Source organism: Monodelphis domestica, chromosome 1, assembly GCF_027887165.1.
Source record: "Monodelphis domestica isolate mMonDom1 chromosome 1, mMonDom1.pri, whole genome shotgun sequence".
Classification (NCBI taxonomy): domain Eukaryota; kingdom Metazoa; phylum Chordata; class Mammalia; order Didelphimorphia; family Didelphidae; genus Monodelphis; species Monodelphis domestica.
Genome location: NC_077227.1, coordinates 539,215,990 through 539,235,435, shown reverse-complemented (window position 1 = coordinate 539,235,435; position 19,446 = coordinate 539,215,990). Strand labels below are relative to the sequence as shown.

General features: G+C 36.6%; 1 protein-coding gene across 2 annotated transcripts in view; it reads right to left on the bottom strand.

The window, feature by feature from the left end:
* MBOAT2 (membrane bound O-acyltransferase domain containing 2) overlaps window positions 1–19,446 on the bottom strand; it is a 226,859-nt gene that overhangs the window by 164,633 nt on the left and 42,780 nt on the right. Inside the window, exon 1 of one of the 2 annotated variants that reach the window (XM_056813328.1) lies at window positions 10,517–10,831. The exons of the other annotated variant lie outside the window; for it this stretch is intronic. Coding sequence (XP_056669306.1) covers window positions 10,517–10,594 — 78 coding nt within the window. The 5' untranslated portion in view covers window positions 10,595–10,831. Of the gene's footprint in view, window positions 1–10,516; window positions 10,832–19,446 lie in introns of those variants that run through there. 2 annotated transcript variants of the gene reach the window in all.

Sequence of the window (19,446 nt, the reverse complement as noted above, 5' to 3'; positions counted from 1 at the left end):
GCAGAAACTAGTTATGGACCAACAACTCATACCATATACCACATGACTTGGACATAAAAAGTAACATCATAAACAAGTTATACAAGAAAGGAAAGACTTTTGAGATCTACAGATAGAACAATTCATGCCCAGAGGATAAAGATGATCAAAAAAGATAAAACTGACAATTTGAATTATAGAACATTAAAAAGGTTTTGCATAAACAAAACTAATGAAATTTAAAATTAGAAAAGCAGGTAAATGGGGAAAATATTTTTACATCATGATTCTCTGAAAGGTATCATTTCCAAAAGAAGAACAAGTCAAAATTTATCAAAATAAGAATGATTCCCCAATTGACAGCTAAAAGAAATGAACAGGCAGTTTGCTAAGGCTAAAATCTAAGCTATCAGTAGACATATGAAAAAATGTTCCACTTATATATTTTATAATTGGAAAATTTTAAGTTAAAGCATCACAAAGATTCTATTTCACATTCACATCAGATTGGCCAAATTAACAAAAAGGGAAAATGACACATATTGGAGAGGCCATGAGGAAACATGATCATCAATATACTTGGTAAAACAACTAGAGCAATAGATTGGTCCAGCCATTCAGACATTCAATTTGGAATTATCTCAAAAATCTATGAATCTGTATATATCCTTTATTTAATTCAGAGACACTACCAAACCCATATTCCAAAAATATCAGGGGAAAAAGGGCCCAAAATATTTACAGCAGTACTTTCTGTGGTGGCAAAGAAATGGAAACAAAGAAGTCCCCTTTGATTGGAAAATGGCTAAACAAATTATAGTATATGAATGTCATGGATGACTATGCAGTAAGAGATAATGAAAGGATGATTTCAAGGAAATGTATGACTTGTATGAACTGATGCAGGGTGAAATAAACAGAACCAAGAGAACAACGTATAAAGTATAGCAACAAGATTGCAAACACAAACAACTTTGAAAGACTTAAGAAATTAAGATTTTGATCAATGCAATGACAAACCACAATGACAAAAAAAATAGATGTCAAAGAATATTCCTGCCTCCTAATTCAGAGGGGATAAATGCATGGTGTAAATTAAGATATATAACCTTTTGGAAATGAATCTTGTAGGAATTTGTTTCACCTGACTATGCATATTTTTTACAAGAATCTTTATTCTCAATCCTCCCTACCCCATTTTTTCACCAAAAACCTGTTATCACTTCTATTCATGGTATAGTTGATTTAAACAACTGATTTAGTAGTTCCAGGGATGAAGCAGGCATGACATCATGTATAGTCCAAGAAAATATATTAAGTGCCAAATTCAGAGTTGTAAAAAGATACAGGATTTTGTCTAAATTGGATAGGCATAAATTAGATTATTACAAGTCTTTCTAGGGATTACTCCATAGTAGCTGAATAACATTTTTAAATGATATTTTATCAAGGCTATTTTTTCATTCTATGTAAACCAATGCACAGCTGTGTTGTTGGATCTGCAGACAGAATGTAACATTAGCAGTGTGAAATTCCAACCTTCCATTTTTAAAGGGTGTTAACTTTCAAGCCTATTTCCAAAACTGTGACCCTTGTCATGTACAAACTCCTACAAAATGCAAAAAGAAAAAAAAATCTTCAAATGAGAACTTCTTTTGGTCAGTATGTATGGAGTTCTCACATAGAAAAAGAAAACAACATATAACATTTACTTATATCCAACACAAGTCAACATCCGAAACCAACTCTGATGCCATCTTTCTGTCTGCCATCAACCACACTCCTAACTACACAAAGCTGTCCCTCCACATCAACCTTCTCCTCTGTCAGGTGTATCTTAGTGAGGAGAACCCTGTGTGAACATCTGAAGGGTTCTTCTCACTACACCATTCAATGAACTGGCAGATCCAGACCTGTCATTTCAATAATATAAGGAATTCTTGGCAAAGAAGCTCATCTTTAAGATGGGCCACTGTTTTGCTATTGTATAGTTTTTGTTGAACTGGGGAATTAAGTCACTTGCTCAGAGTCACAGAGTTAATGGGTATCAGGTGGGTCACCTGAACATAATTTCCCCACTCCCAGATCAGTTCTTTATGTACTACACCAACAGTGGATTGTAATATGACCTTCCACAACTGAAGTAGCTTTTTTAGTAGATGTTTCAACAAATGACTTACACTGATCTTGTACTGATGGAAAGCCCTGGATCTTTTTCAAGTGAATTACTATTGGACCAGATTCCCTTCCTATCCTTTCTTCCTTCTCCATTTTTCACTAATAGCCCCACAAGCACACAGAAATTGTGAAACTATTTTTTTTAATCTAAATGAAAAATTTTACAGTTGGCCCTAAAAAATTATGTATGTCAGTAACAGTCCTACCCACAATCCTATAGAGAGCCTTGGAAATCTCCAATCTGATAACAACCATAATAACTACCTCTTCCAAATCTGGGTCATCTGAAAATTACCAAAGTACACCAATTATCACAAAAATATAAAATTAGAGTTGGAAGGTACCCCAGAGTTCATTTACTCCAAACCCCTAATTTTAAAGTTGAGAAGGTCACTCTGATTACTACTAGAGTTATAAAGTAATACAGCTATCATTTGAAGCCAACTCCATCCTACCTGTATCTTCAGCCTTATCAATGATAAAGAAAAATTCTCATAAAAACATTATCTTGGGCATATGCTCAGAAGTTTAACCGAATTTTTCAAAATAAAATATCTTCATTGCACTATCTCTATCTTACATAATTGAAAATCAAAGAAAATGAATGACTTCTTTTATATTGAATTCTAATTCTACCTAAATCCAGCCAATCTTTGTGTCTAAGTTTTCCTATTTCTCTGCATTGAAGGGAAGATGAACAAAGAAGTAATAACAGTAAGTCAATTTAGCAAGAAAAACAAAAAAAGTAACTACTTCATGATTATTAATAAAATGATTATGATTTTAAAATCTGAAGGACAATAATATGCTTAGGATATGGATTTTCTAGTTAGCTGCATTTTTCTAATCAGGCAGAAAACCATAATTTGCTCCATTTCTTGTCATAAATCTTTCCAAAATACAGTCTACTCTGCTGATTTAGAAAACACAGAATACTGAACATAAGGACATTTAAAGAAAATTTAGTGCAACCCACTCATTTAACAAATGATAAAATTTAATTCCAGAAAACTATGTTACTTAGATATGGATCAAATAAAACTTACTCCTTTAACTCATGATAAAACAGAATTCCAGAAAAATAAAGTGACTAACCCAGATTCATATAGTTAGTGCATCAAAGCTGGGACAAAAGCAAAGGTCCTCTAGTTTTCAAATTCAGGACTTTTCCTACTGTATCACATTGCCTTAATAATCAATTTTAAAACCTCATAACCCTGAAGTGAATCTCACTAAAAAGGAGTTTTATGGACACAAAAATGTATAAATAATCATGCTTATGTGTGCATTGACCAGAAGAGACTCTGGCAATTGTGTGTGTGTGTGTGTGTGTGTTTTTAAATAAATCCCTATTATGAGCCTACTTAATAAATCCCTATTATGAGCCTTCGCTGAAGCCTGCCTCTTCTGAAAGTGGCATAATCCCCAAAAGTAAACTTTTTAAGAAGTTTTTGAGAATTTATTTTTTCTATAAATAACTGTAAGAGAACAGAACAAAAATAGGAATAACCACATAAAATAAAAAAAGTAAAGAAAGACGAAGAAGCTGTGTTCGCACTCCCTTTATTAAGTTTCTTTATTTTTCTGTGAGCTTTTTGTTTACTGCTGCTAATACTACAAAGTGGTTACCTACTTCTTGCTACAGTATATTTCTTGTCTCCCACGATGAAAACCAAAATGGAGGTCATTTAAATAGTTTAGAATCATCTGGTAAATTTCAAAACTTGAAATCATAGTTCTTTAGAGTTAACAGATATTCCTCAGACACTATAATTCCTGTCTTTATAGCTGACCAGGATTCTCTTGAAAAATGGGAGGTACAGGTACCAATTGTGATCTATCTTCACTCTACTATGAGATTTTTTACTATAAGTCTATCACCATATAACTTTAATCACCATAGACCTAAAAGATTACACTGCTCTCAATCCAGCATTGCCTCCACTACACAATAATTACAGACTTTGAGAAAATGAAAAGTAGACATTCCTCACTAAAAAGTATTGAAACTCTGGTCTAAATCAGCTATTGGAAAGTTTTATAGTTGTCCAATATCAAAAATCTAAGTTGAAATCAAGCTGTTGATTCAAAACTTTAGTAGCTTTCATTTTTGCTTACCCAGCAAAAAGACCCAATATTAGCTTTCGAAGAGACTTCAAAGGTCATCTAGTATAAGCCATAAATGAGTGGCTATCTCTCCTAAACATCCCTCCAAAATAAGTGTTCTTTATGTTTTATCAACTACCACTTTAGCTTTTGAATTTCACGTAACATATTAATTTGTATGTTCATAGTGAAAAAACATCAAAACCAGAAGGGATGAGACGTCAACCAATCTAACACTTTCAGATTTTACAGATGCAGAAGTCAAGGCCCTTAAAGGTGAAGTGACTCAGGTAAGGTCATATATTTGGTTAAGTGCCAACCAATAAGTATCAATTAGCAATACATTGCAATCCAGTAGGAAGATATAGAGAAATTTCATTTAAAATAACTGCAGAGGATAAAATACTTGGGAGTCTACCTGTCAAGACACACATAGGAACTAGGTGAACACAATTACAAAACACTATACAAATACAGACCTAAACAATATTAGAAATAGTAATTGCTCATGAAAAGGTTGAATCAAATACTAAAAATGACAATACTACCTAAATTAATAGGCTTACTCACTGCTGTATCAAACTACCAAAGATTATTATATAGAGCTAGAAAAAAAAATAACAACAAAATTCATCTGAAGGAACAAAAGGTCAATAATATAAAGGGAAGCAATGGGGGGGGGGGAAGAGTAATGGAGCCTAGCAGTACCAGATCTCAAACTATATTACAAAGTGGTAATCATAAAAATAATCTGGTACTGGATAAGAAAGAGTAGTAGATCAGTGGAACAGATTAGATACATAACACACAGTAGTAAATGACCACAGTAATCTAATATCTGATAAACCCAAAGATTCAAGCTTTTCAGGCATCAACTCACTTTTTAACAAAATTGCTAGGAAAACTGGAAAGTAGTCTGGTAGAAACCAGGCATAGACCAACATCTCAGACAATATACTAAGATCAGTTCAAAACAGGTACATGACTCAAACATAAAGGGTAATATCAACCAAATTAATAGAGCATGAAAAAAACTTATCAGATCTATGGATAGAGGAAGAGTTCATGATCAAACAAAAATAAAGAGGAACACGAGAAATAAAACAAATAATTTTGATTATGTGAAATTCAAACTTTGGAGTTTTTGCACACAAAACCAATGCAACTAAAATTAAAAGGAAAGCAGAAAACAGGGGGAAATGTTTTACACCAAGTTTCTTTGATAAAGATAATTTCTCAAATACATAGGAATTGAACCAAATTTATAAAAATAAGAGCCAGTTGTCTAACTGATAAATGGGCAAAAGATATAAAACAGGCAGTTTTCAAGAGTAATATGAAAAGATGCTTTAAATAATAATTAGAGAAAGGCAAATTAAAAGAACTCTAAAGTACCAGCTCACACCCATCAGATTGGCTAATGTGACATAAAAGGAAAATGGCAAATGCTGGTGGGAATGTGGAAAAGTAGGTACACTGATAAAGTTGGTAGCACTGTGATCTGGCCCAACTATTCTGGAGAACCATTTTGAATTATGCCCAAAGGGTTATAAAAACTCTACATACCCTTTGACCCCAGCAATGCCATTACTAGGTCTGTACCCCCAACTACCACCAAAAAAAAAAGAAAAGGATTCCTATATTTAAAAATGAATATTTTATATTTATGTTATATATGTAATTTATATATTTATAAAAGCTCTTTTTGTAGTGCAAAAAACTGGAAATTAAGGAGATGCCCATCAATTGGGGAATGGCTGAACAAGCTGTGGTATAGGATTGTGATAAAATGCTATAAATCTAAGAAACAAGAAGGGGATGATTTTAGAAAAACCTGGGAAGACATATGAGCTAATGCAAAGAGAAGTGAATAGAACTAGAACAGGGCACACAATAACAGCAATATTGTAACAAGGCCCAATAGTTAAAGACTTAGCTACTCTGATTAATACAATCATGACAACTCCAAAGGACTCATGCTGGAAAATTCTAGCGACCTCCAGAGAAAATTGATAAACTATGTATAAATATTTTTTTAAAAAAGGATACATTACAAACTCAGAAAATTATGGAAGAAAGTACAAAAGCACTTGAGAGGCAGAGTACCTTAATTATTTAAAATGAGTGTAAAACATGAAAAAGTTGCATAATGAAGTGAAATCAATATAAAATTTTTAAAAATTAAGGAGTTTCCCTCCTTCTCAAGTATTATCTTCCTTTTTCAAATTTCACCTACTCACACACACACACACAAAAAGGTGTTAGCATAATCTTCCCCCCAAAAGTGACTCTATACTCTAATATGAACCATTCCTCACTAGCCTTTTGCCACATTCCATTCAAAAGATCAGACTTTAGAGATATCTACTCAGTTGTGATAGCATTAATACCAATGGTTCCTAACAAAATGGCTGAAAAACAAAAGCATAGAAAGGTGATGCCCTCAGAAATTCTTCAGATAATGATAAGGGTAGATAACTTACAAACAATTTATCACTCTAAAAATTTAGCAGTTAAAAAGCCCTCTAAAAATGGGCTTTTTTAGGAATATCTATAATAGAATATCCTCTCTTATTCATCTCAATTTTTGCATTCATTTTTGTCTTTTTATTTCCTTTAAAATACATCTTAATGATCAAAGAAATAAGCTAAATTCTCTTTTAAAAAAAATATTCATCCTGTCCTTTTTGCAGATAATATAGTTGTCTTTTAAATTTATCCTGAAAACTTTATGAATCTTTTTTATCAATATCACCTACTACATATAATTCTGAAAATAAATTCCTAATGTACATCCTAGAAAATGTCATAAGGATGTTGAATCCTTTTCATATTTAAACCTCTTATACGTCATCTAAATATGTGTTGTTTTTCTTCTGGAAGACAATAGGGTAAATACTTCACCTAAATAAGATCTTATTGTTAAGAGCAGAGATAGAACCTGGACTGGGAACTACAACATGTGCAAAGTGGCTCTACCAATTTAGATTACCACCTTCTTAGCAATCTTAAAGAACTGCCTTGAGCATTTTAATGACTGTCCCAGGGTCACACATATAGAAAGTCTAAATGGTGGGGTTCAGAGGCCAGGGATCTATCCACTATCCCTTTATAGCTTTCCTGATTGATAAGAATAAATTGGTGAAATAAACTGAGTAAATGCCTGTCAAGAGAATTTGTGAAAGGATACAGATAAGGATATGCAGGACAACAGTTTGAATCAATGGAACTAATACATGAATAAAATTCACAAATTAATCCAAGTTAAGACTGTAACTTTCATCTTCTTTATTCTTAAATCAAACATTGCCTTTAAACTCTTTTGCACTTTTTAAAACCATTATTCTACAACATTCCTTATTTTCTGATCTGACTTAAATTCTAGTTTGTTCTATATTTTTTCATTAATTCCATGAAAAGTCATTTTTCTCTTTTCACCCTAATGTGCCTTTGATTCTTCATACCTCCAATGTATTTTATAATTTTCTAAATTTGTATAGTAAAGTAATGGACATAAAATGAATATAACATGTTTCATTTCCCAGTGGTTTTAACCAACTCACTGTTTTCACTGTGATAATAAATTCTTTTTTTTATTAGAGGTTCCTTTTCAAGTAAAAATGAATATGAATGTAATATAGTTGTATATAGTATATTTGCATGTAAGATCTTCAAATAATGACTATTTTAAAATTAACATTTTTACAATGAAATGTCAATGATCCAAAAGCTGCACCAATTATTTTTTAAACCTTGTCTAATGTTTGGGTTAAGTTATTAGGTAGATAAGGCCATTGTTCTAAGAAATATTTTTATAACCATTATAAAAAGGAAGCCCTTATGCAATGATTATCCTATATTCTCTCTCAATGCCTAACTGGGCAGATCAAATTCTCTCACAATCCAGACTCATGATTAGAAAATATATATAACACAGCCAATATATTCCAATCTATCAGGTCAGAGGTTTCAAGAGAAAAGCAAATCTCACAGGGTTTGGAGATCACCTACAGATGATCTAGAAGTCAACTTTTTTTTTTAAGCCCATTTTTTCCCTTGCTTTTCCTGATGATTTTAACATGACATGACTGAGTTCAAAAAGGCTGTTACAAAGAATAAAAAGAATTAAGAATAAAAGTTTAAAAGTCATAAGCATATATTAGATTATACCAGAAGAAAAAAAATGCTTTCTCACTCATTGCCATGATGACAGGTGAACATGAATACAGTCTTTAGCTATGACCAAGAAAATAAGCAACTAGCTTGCCTCCTTTTCTCCACAGGTATAATGGGAATTCTTGATACACTGCCAATTTGCTATCATGCTGGTGGATATAAACAACGACTTAGTAAAGTAAAAAATGTGAAGCACTGAAAGTCATATCCCACCATTTGGATACTATAAAGCATAAGTTAGAAACTATTTTAAAAGACAAAGAAATTTTCATTGAACTGGGTTCTGATTCGTTCTTTACCTGTACATTTAATTTTTACCACCTAGTTTGACAGCAGTGAATAACATTTTCCTTCACCATAGGATTACTATTAGGAAATATAGTTCAATTTATAAGAATGCTAACCATTAAGTATTACTGATGTTCTACAAGTTTTTTTGGGGGGTGGGGGGGTGATACCTCATTTAAAAATTTTTTACTAATCAAAAACCATAAAGTGTAGGTATTTACTCTACTACTTTAAATTAAAAACTATTTAAAGTTCATCTGAAACTTTAAAAAGGAGCAAATGATGACTTCAAATAATAAAACTTTTAGCTTGGAATAATGAAATAAATGCTAAGATTTCAAAAAGCTTTAATTTTTTGCCTACCTATCTGGCCTTAGAATTCCTTAAAACTTTGCCAAGACCAATGGCATATTCCCTAGGAAATCAAGTCTCATAAGAAGCAGTTTCAAACACAGAGGTCATCTCCTAACCCCTTCCTCCTTATGTGAAATTCCTCGTGACATCAATGAAAGCAACACATTAAAGATCAAGGGCAATTCATGAACACTCTGTAATATTTATCTAAGAAAGTCCTGTAGCTTTACCAAATCAAGGCACATTGATGACATTAAACTAGAATTAAAAAATTAATTATCTTTGGCTTGAAATTGTGCTAATCCTTTAACCCGCCCGCAATTAGCAACACTTCCAAAGTCTCTCCTCACCAATAAAACTACTGAAACTTTTTTCCCCTGATAAAACTGATGCTTTCCTGCAACCGTCTATTCCTCAATATTTCCTCTACAAGTAAGGTAAAATTAGGATACATCTAAATTCTACATGCACGTATACATCAAACTTCCGTTTAGAAAGGAAATTTTAACGCATTTTTCAGCTGGGAAACCAAAGATTCCCACTTTTCTGCCTTACTTTTCCCTGCCCCAAAGTGTTTCTAAATCTGATGACTTTTAGCGCATCACACAGTAAGACAAGCAAACTGTATATTTTAGAAGTGTACCAGGGCTCAAATAATATGCAGGTACACCTAAGACTTATTTGTCGGTCCCTCCATCCCCTCACTGACAGTTTCACCCTGAAGCTCCAAATGCATCTGTACAGGTGCACTCCTGTAGGGGTTGGGAGGGAATGGCCCAGAGGCTCAGCTCGGCACAGCTGGCTGAGAGAGGCAGATGCGCGCGAGAGCTCCACATACCCTGACTTCGGCACCCCCCACAGACCTGGGCACATCCTTGCAACGAAAGCAACTACAGGCTGGTCATTCGGGGTGCGTGCACCTAGCCAGGACCCCAGAGCAGGGAAGGGAGGTACATTTCCATCATAACTACCACAACCCCCTACCCCGCCCCCCATACACGCTCCTCTTTTATAAATAGCCACCACAATGTGCCTTGAACAGGAACTCTTGCCCATCCCCGCCCCCCGCCCGCAAGCCAAGGAGGGTGGGGGGTGCGGATGGAGATGGGGGCTGGGGAGACTGGAGACAAGAGACCGCCACAGAGGAGATCGTTGTGATTGCACAATATCAGGTTTATCGCCCTCTTCTTCCTCGGGTTGAGAAGCACACTGGATACTGGGGGTGGGGGGGGGGTAATTCCTCTGACCTATCCTCCACCCCCCTCCCCAAGATTCCTGTGCAATTAATTGGGGGAGGGGGGTGAAGACTAAAATGCCACCCGATGCCTGGTCCTCGCTCCCTTTACAGACACCTCGGACTAGCAGGGCGGGGCGGGGCGGGGCGGGGGCGGGGCAAGGGGAGGGTCGTGGGGAGCGCGACCCCCCACGGGGATACCTGGTCTATGGGCAGCTGCACCGCGTTGCTGAGGGGCTGCAGCAGGGTGGAGCCGGTGGTGCTGGTGGTAGTAGCCATGGCCGAAGCCTCCTCTCCCCAGCCCGCCCGCCCTACTGCCTACTCCCTCGCTCACTCCCTAGGTAAACCTGCTCCCGAGGCGGAGGCAACCTCGTTGGCGGAGAAAGAGGAGGAGGAGAAGGAAGATGGGGATGGAGCAGCTGCTGCCGCCGCCGCCGCTGCTGCTACCGCCTCTCTGGCCCCTTTCGCAGCTCGCGGTAGGAGGGGGGGTGTAGAGAAAAGGAGGAGGAGGTGGAGGGGGCGGCGACCAGGCATGTCCCTCCTCCCCGGGCCGCCACTGCTCCTGGGCTCCGCCCCACATCAGATCCCACCCCCCTGGTCATCTTCGTAGCCTAGGGTACGACCCGACCAGGCCAGACCTGGCTCTAGTTGGTGGTCTCCTTGAGCCTAGTCCCCTCCCGACACCTTTCCCCGCCCCCCCCCACAACAACAACAACAACAAAAAAACCACTTCCTAAGGCTGCGAACGCCCCTTCCCCAGCTCCCACATTCACGCGCCGGACAGCCCCGCCGCCCAATCCCTGCGCAACGTGCAGACCCCTCAGCCAATCAGAGGACGCTAACCAATCAGGGCAAGAGAGGGGAGCGTCTGGGTGAAGGGATGGTATTCACTCCCCCACCTACCCACCCACTCCTTTCTCCCTTTCGCTAGGCTAATTCCTGTTGGAGGAGGGGGTATCGGACTCTGGGAGGTGAAAAGATGCCCTTGGGTGTTCGTTCCCAACACACCCGGAAAACATTAAATAAGTCATTCTCCTTGTCTGGTCCCCAACACTCCCCCTCTTTACTGGGAGGGGCTATGGATAACAAAGGGTAATGGGGTGGCTGGCACACAAAGGGAGTTGTGAGGAAGCTGGGATCCCAAGCGTCCCTTTCCACTCTCTTTGTTGGGGGGTCGGGAGGCTCGAGCAGGTAAGAAACTAGAGATGAGTGAAAGTACTCGCGATCTCGACCACGAAACTCTCTTCCTCTGCTCGGGATGTCTAGAGCCCGGAGTGGAAATCTAACTCCTGTTGCTTTGTGATGTTTCATTCACCACCCAACCCCCACTTGGTGGTTCTTATGTTGAGAGAGATTGGATTTTAGAACTAACCTACACTGTGTATGCCCAGGGAAGCCAGCCGCCCTCAGTAGATTAAATCTTAATCTTTATGGAGCCAACAGAGTTGAATTAAATGACCCAAAACACTGTGAAAGAATTGTCCCACCAAAGTATCTGTCTGTCTGTCTGTCTGTCTCTTTCTCTTCCTCTTCCCTCCCCCTTCTACCAGCTGGATCATTGCAACTCTCCTGTTGAACTTGGCTATGTACAAAGCAATCTGTGTCACTAGATTGTAGATCTTTGTTCATGAACTATTTACATGCAAAAAAGTTAAGACAATACACTGTCAATGCCCTTTAAAAATGCTAAAGGCATAAAAGTGAATTTTGCGGAAGATAATAGGAATACTTCAAATAGGAGGCTCTAAAAAAGTTTTTTATTTACATTATCATTTCTATTACATAAAGTTACTATTTAAAGTATGACCCTTTCTCTGTCAACACAAAAATTCTTCACAGATGCCTCACAAACTTACCTTTCTCCACCATATTCTGAAGCAGAAAACATAGCCTCACCATGAGAAGTAAAGGGACTATTAATTCCAAATGTCAATCATTTCTTGATTCTTTGAAAGTCAGAATAAAATGCAGATAAGCTATTAAGGCATTCTTCAATCAATGGCAATGATTCTAAGGTAAAACTACTGAAACTATTCAACACTACCCCTGAATATTAGTATTAAGTGAAGTTTTTTTAAGCATTCTTTTGATGTTGAAGTTCTCCAAATACACCTGTTCATATACACTGTATTCACTGCCTCTTCAAAATAATAAATTTGCCTTATCATAGATGCTGAGGGAAAAAAATAGATGAATATGCCCAAACTGTGGAGAGAGAGAGGTACAGATATGTATCTATTTGTATGTGTATGATCAGAGCAGGACAATCAGCTAATTCAAGATTTGCAGAAAAGATCAAGATAGACTATAGTTCTGCAAAAAACAGTTGTTTTATTATTCAAGAAAGTTGATAAGATCAGAACAATCCAAAAATAAAATAGACTTCCATAGGAAGTAGTGGGTTCCTCCCAACTTGAAGTCTTCAAGTGAAGATCAACTGGCCATTTTTTAAAGATAGTATAGAGGAGATTCTTAGTCGGAGAATAAGTAGTGCAATAACAAACATTTACTAGAGATTAGATGAACACCACAGCCCATTTTAAATTCAGAAATGTTATGGCTCTCTAACAGTCTCCTAGTAATACTATATGTCTGCTTATTGTGAAACACCACAGTCTCTGAAGACTCAAAATTACAAATAACCCAAAGGTAATGGGAAGACACATGGACATGAAGAAGCTACCATATATTAGTATTGATCCATGTATGCAAGGAGTGGCATTAAAGATATTTTCAAAGCTATGTGGCCAGAAAGGATTATGGGCTGATCATGTAGTAAGAATGGGAGGCAACAGATTGATAGTAATCTGTCCTGAATATTTGTGTTTATTAATATTCCTGATTACACTTGAATAGGGAAACTTCCAGGGAAGAAACTGCTTCTATCAATATAGGAATAAGGTGGTTTGTCCATAACCATAGGTCCCGCCATAGCCATATGAGTTGGAGGTAGGAATTGAATCTGTTTTCCTAAGTGAAACCAGCTTTTGTACTATACCACACTATCTCCACACATTTTTTTAATATGAAGATATCCACTGCATCAGTAGATCTTAAACAGAATCTATAAAAAATAACTTTGATAAGAATGACACATTGATAAGCCATGAGTTTAAATAATTTAAAGAAAATAAAATTCTAGATACAGTAATTTTTTTTTAAATTAAAAGACATGGAGGAGTAACCCTACTGATGAAATAATGGATTAGTCAAGATATCAAAGTAAGTCACACAATTTATTTATGGATATTGATCAATGCTCGTGATTTTTAATGATGTGATACAACTTGAATCCATGCTTTAGACATGTCATGTCTTTGACTCAAAGGGACAGTAGAGAGATATTAAAAAAAATAACCTCTTTCACTTTTAGGCCATATTCTAATAAAAGCTATAATGAAAGTGATAGATAGAGTGGTGTAACACTGGCTGCACCTGTTATTAAGGAGATTTTCAGGTTTTAAAAAAATTGCCTAACAATTAGTTTGGGGCTAGACTATGATTTCAATGGTACAGGAAACTCCCAAATGAGAAAACTCCCTTATATGAGTTAGTCCCTTCTCTACAACTTATATAGTCTTAGAAAATTGTTTAGAGTATTCGGAGCTGAAATGCCTGTCCCAGGTTCCCATAGCCAGGTCTTTCCTGGTTTGAAGTCATCTTTCTATTCACTCTTCACATGATGCCTACTAGTGTCATTTCAGAAAATGTGGCATATGTGTTATGTATGCAGATAGAGATATGCATGTATGTACATGTAAATGGTAAGAGTATGATTTGGTGAAAAGAGAATAGAGCTAGAAGTCAAGAGACATGGATTTTAGTACTGGCTCAGTCACAGATCTTGAGCAAATCCCTTAATCTCTCTCTGCCTCAATTTCTTCATCTGTAAAACAGGTATAACAATAACCTATTTAACTAGATTGTTCTGGTTGTGAGGATAAAATTATATGGAAGGTATTAAAAGACTTCTAAAGTGTATCATCAGAACATTAAAGTTGAATAATATGCTAATTATTCATGGTAATCATAATAATTATAATCATAATAATAACCTCTTATTAGTTTAGTAACCATATTAACATGGAGCCATTGTCCTAGGTTGAATGGTTTGGGGATTGATAAAAAATTAACATAATTAGGAATTAGAAAAGTAACAAGGAAGAATGAAAAACTGAGTTAGGGTGTTTGAAGACCACGAGTTTTGAAGTGGAAAACATTGGGAGACGAGTACTGAACTTAAGAGGGAAGAAAGAAAGTGACCTGACTGTCCATATGTGACAACAAGGTTTTATATGGGTAGGGAATGAACTTTAAAGTAAGAGAGGTGGTTGCTAAGTAGATGGGGTTAGAGAAAGGGTCTGAAAAGTGACAGTAGATAATAAGGAAAATGTCAACTCCTTCCCTGGTCCTATATTCCATAGTGTAAGAAATGAAATAGCCAGACTTGGAGGGGGTACCAACAGAAAACTTTTCAATGAATATCCTAAGACAAAGGAAAGAGAATGGACAGTTGTTAATGTTGTTTTAAATAATAAAGGATTCAGAGAGAGCATTGAGAAGGCAGAGCAAAAGAGTGTAGGGAATAAATTGGGTTGTGTGAGTTTACTATTGGGAGAGACTACATATGCCCTCATCACTTCCAAATCTTTGCTGAACCCTCATATCCTATATGGGAAGGACACCAGACCACAGGAACATGCCAGACACAGACTACCCTGCCCCAGTGAGAAGATGAGCCTCAGGATAGGTAGGAACTTAACAATCACAGGACTATGGATGGCAGATTCCTGGCTAGGAAATAGGTGGAATGTAAGAGAAAGGAAGCACACATTTGCTTGTTAGTGCTTGAGGCAAATACCCAACTTCCTTTGTTAATTCTGTCTGTGGAAATTAGCACATTAAAAGACGTCAACACTTTAATATGCTGACTCATAAGATGGTTATGGTCATTGATATCTCCTAAAATCCTTCTTTCTTGCAAACTTATCCCTTACTTTGTTCATTCTTCTCAGTATATAGTTTGTTTACTCTCTTCTACCTATATTTATTTCCCTTAAAATAGTAAATTGGAGTACATTTAAACGCATAGTTTGTTCATTCTATATCTTTACACTTAGGTACTTTGAGATGGACATTGAATGAATGAATGAAAAATACTTTCTCTTAGGGAATGTATTTCTTCAGGTTGGTTGTGTCAACTTGAAATCTGGAAACCCCTGGTTTGTAGCAACTTGAAATTTAGAAACTCCAAGTTTGACTTTGCACATGAGGAGTTTCTCCCCAGGGAGATCCCAGACTCACAAGTTCAGACTAACAATAGACCTTAAAGTATAGATGGTCCCCCTTAGGCTGGGCTAGGAGACTCAATCAGATGTTAAGTACCCTTAGTGTCCTGCCTTAAGTGTCCTGGTAGTTTTTCCCATTGTGCCAAAGACCTTTTCTAGGTGTCCTAGTCCTTGGCTGGATCTTTCCCTTTTGTGTTCATTGTAAAGCATCAGCCTTTCCTGGATAATCCTGTCTTGTACTTCTCATTCTTTGTAGCCATTATAGGGTCAAATGCCCCATATCAACCATATTTCCCTTTCCTTTGGTCCCCCAAAAGGTATATAAGTTGCCCAAGTTCTGTTGTTCTTCAGTGCACTATGATACAGGGATACTGTTTTGGCAGAGTGCCAAGGCCTTCCACTCTGTATGGTTTTGGGGCACTTGACTCTGTGTGGGTTTTGGGCACTTGACTGTGTGGAGGCCTAAATATTGAACACTACCCCTCTCCTGATTAAAGACTTGTTTTGTCTATTAAATAGTTCTGTTTTTTCAAAGTTAACAGTTGGTATCTCCAGAGGAGCAGCCACCACCCAACTACTACTCAAATATTTTCTCAAAGTCCTAGGAGTACTTCTGTTGCGAGTCTGATGGAGGTTGAGGTTAGATATACTCCCATTACTTAATAGCATGTCTCCTAAGTCCTCACTGCTATACCATTTCCTCAAATCAATGTCACAATAATACTATCAACTTAAAAATGAAATAACAATAAGTCAAAAGTTGGAATGATCATATCACATACTCAATAAAAGTCAAGAACAGGAATAAAATTTACTCAGTAAAAGACAATACAACAATCTGCAGATAAACCCAAGTCATCTTGTCCCACTGATGCACATAGTATCCATAGAGAAAATCAGGTCAATTCTTATGGAAACCTAGTAGGGAGGTACATAAGTAGGAACACTCAATCATCTATGGAAAGCTTGGATGATAGTCCTTGATATCTTTGCTTTCTATACAGAAAAGTCTAGACCATGTGTTACCTACTGGGCAAAATCACTTCTCTGTCATTGACTCCCCTTATAGTCCTTCCAGTTCTCCAGTTGGACAAAGCCAATTCCCTGTTGACAGGCCACTTTATCAATGACAAACTCTTGTCACAGCCTCCCTTGTCAAGGTGCTAAGAAGCTGTTAGGCTTTTTCAGTGATTAAAAAAAAAATTCATTAAACCAGAGAACTGCTGAGGCACACAGATTTGCTCTGGAAATCTGAGATGTTTCTTTCTCTCTAATAGTAAATAGAGAAAGGATCATAGACTCTTTCTCCAGGTCTTTTAATAACAGGGGATACTGTTTTCTCTAATCCACTTCTAGCAAAGCTAAGCCTCATCTCACAGCAAAGCTAATCTTCCCCCCTCCCCCCTTAGGTCTCTTCCTCTCAAACCAGAGAGAGCAGTAGAGTTCAACACAATCAAAACCTTGACAAATTACCCCATTCTCAGGTTATAGCATCTACTTTTAAATTAGCATACCCTGTCTCTAGCCTTTCATCTGAGCTCAGAGCAAATACTTTTTCTCTTCATCCATGTTCTAGTCATTCAATTCAAGTCAACAAGAATTTATTAAATGCGAAGTATGTGCCAGATATTATATTAAGCTCTGAGGATATAAGGAAAGATAAAAACAGACCCTGAACTCAAAGATTTAATAATCTAATGGGGAAGACAACATATAAATAGTTATGTACATAGAAGTTATATATGGGATGAATTGGAGATAATTATCAGACAGAAAACATTAACTTTAGGGGGAACTCTAATGTTCTCTTATACAAGATGGGATTATTGCTATTGTCTTCAGGAAAACAAGGAAATAAAGACAAGGAAAAAAGAAAGCATTTTAAACATAGGGAACAAACATTAAAATTACAGAATCAGAAGATATAATTCAAGGAACAATGAGGAGAACAGTATCTCTGGACCACAGAGTACATGAAGGGAAGTAAGATGTAAGAGGACTAGAGGAGGGCATGAGGTTATAAAAGTCTTTAAAAACCAAACAGCAGATTTTATATTTGAGTCTGGAAATAAGAAGGCGCCACTAGAGTTTTTTAAATAGAGAGAATTGCAGTCAGACCTCGATAGCTAAATGAATGGTAGACTGATGTGGAAAGACACTTATAGCAGGGAGACCAATCAAAAGGCTGTTGTAATAATCTAGTGGTGATGGTCTAGCTAAACTGGGGTGGTGTCAGTATCAGAGGAAAGAAGCAAGAGTATTTGAGAGATATTGCAAAGGTAAAAATCAAGAGGTCAACATTCTATATTGAATATAGAAAGGTAAAAGAGTGAGGAGTGACAGATGGCACTTAGGTTGCAAGCCTGGGTGACTATGAACATGATGTACCCTCTATAGATATAAGTATTTAGGAAGAAGGGAGCATTCAGGGGAAAGAGAATGAATTCAATTTTTGACATTTTAAGTTTAAAATATTTAGAGGACATCCAATTTCAGAGTTATAATAAGAGCACAAATCTATATATTTTGGGAGAAAAAGATAAGAAAGATTTAGGGAATACCCAGAGTTAATAGGGTAGACTTAGAGCCAGCTAAGGAATTAGAGGAATAGTCAGATAGCAAGAGAGAATCAAGAGCTATGAAAACCTAGAGAGGAGAGAATATCCAAGGAAAGAGGGTAATTGAAAGTGCCAAAGACTTCAGAAATCAAGGAGAAAGATTGAGAAAAGACTATTAAAAATAGCAATTAGGAAATAACTGGTGATTTTAGAGAAACTAGTTTCTGTTGAGTAATGATGCTGGAAGCCAGTTTGTAGAGTTGAAGGTGAAAGGAAAGGAATTGGAGATTAATTGTAGATAACTTTCTGAAAGAATTTAGCCATGAAAAAGAGAGATATAAAATATTAGATAGCAGAGTTGGATGGCTCAAGTGAGAATTTGAGGATTTTAGAGGGGTTTTTTTTTTTGCTTGTTTTTAAATATTTGGAGGGGGGACTGAGAAGATTCAAAGAGAAAGAACTGTTATTTAATGTATGTGAGATGATGTTGCAACTCAATTTTCTCTACTAAGAAGAGTGATCTTTGAACTGGAAAGGACAGAACACAAATAGCTAATGGGATGTTAATACCCAAAATAAATGAGATAGTACAAGATCATATTTTCCCCTAGTGAGTTCATGTTATCTGGCCTAAATGATTTACATTCTTGTATACTGAAAGAACTGACAAATATGATTGCTAAGAATGATAGCCACCATGATTGATCTTTGAAAGAGAACAATGTAGGCATCTTTAGCTAATAGAAGGAAACAACTGAGGGCAAAGCAATAACTCTCTTCAATTATTTGAAGGGCTGTTGATACATGAGAAAAAGATTAGCCATATTTTCCTTTGTTCTAGTGGATAGAAGTAATATTAATGGGTAAAGGCAGCAAAGGAGGGAAATTTAGGTTTGATATGGAAAAAAAAAACCTCTATCAATTAAAATTATCCAATAGTAGAATGGATTACCTTAGGAGACAATAGATTCCCCCTTACTAGAGGAATTCAAGAAGAGATTTGTTGATCACTTGTTTACTGGATTACAGAAATGATTATTTTTAAGTATGTTTTAGAAAAGATGATCTCTGAGGTCCCTTTCAAGTCTGAGATTCTATGATACTGTGATGTGGGTGTCCTTGCTTTTACTGGCACTGACCTTTATTATCCCCTTCTTTTTATGATCCAGTTCTCCTTATAACTCTCTGGGCTGGGTATCGAGTCCCTAGAAACCAGATACTTTATGTGGGAGTTGTCTTTAACCTATAAAGGGTTTAGTTACCATTTCCCTACACTGTCCCTTGC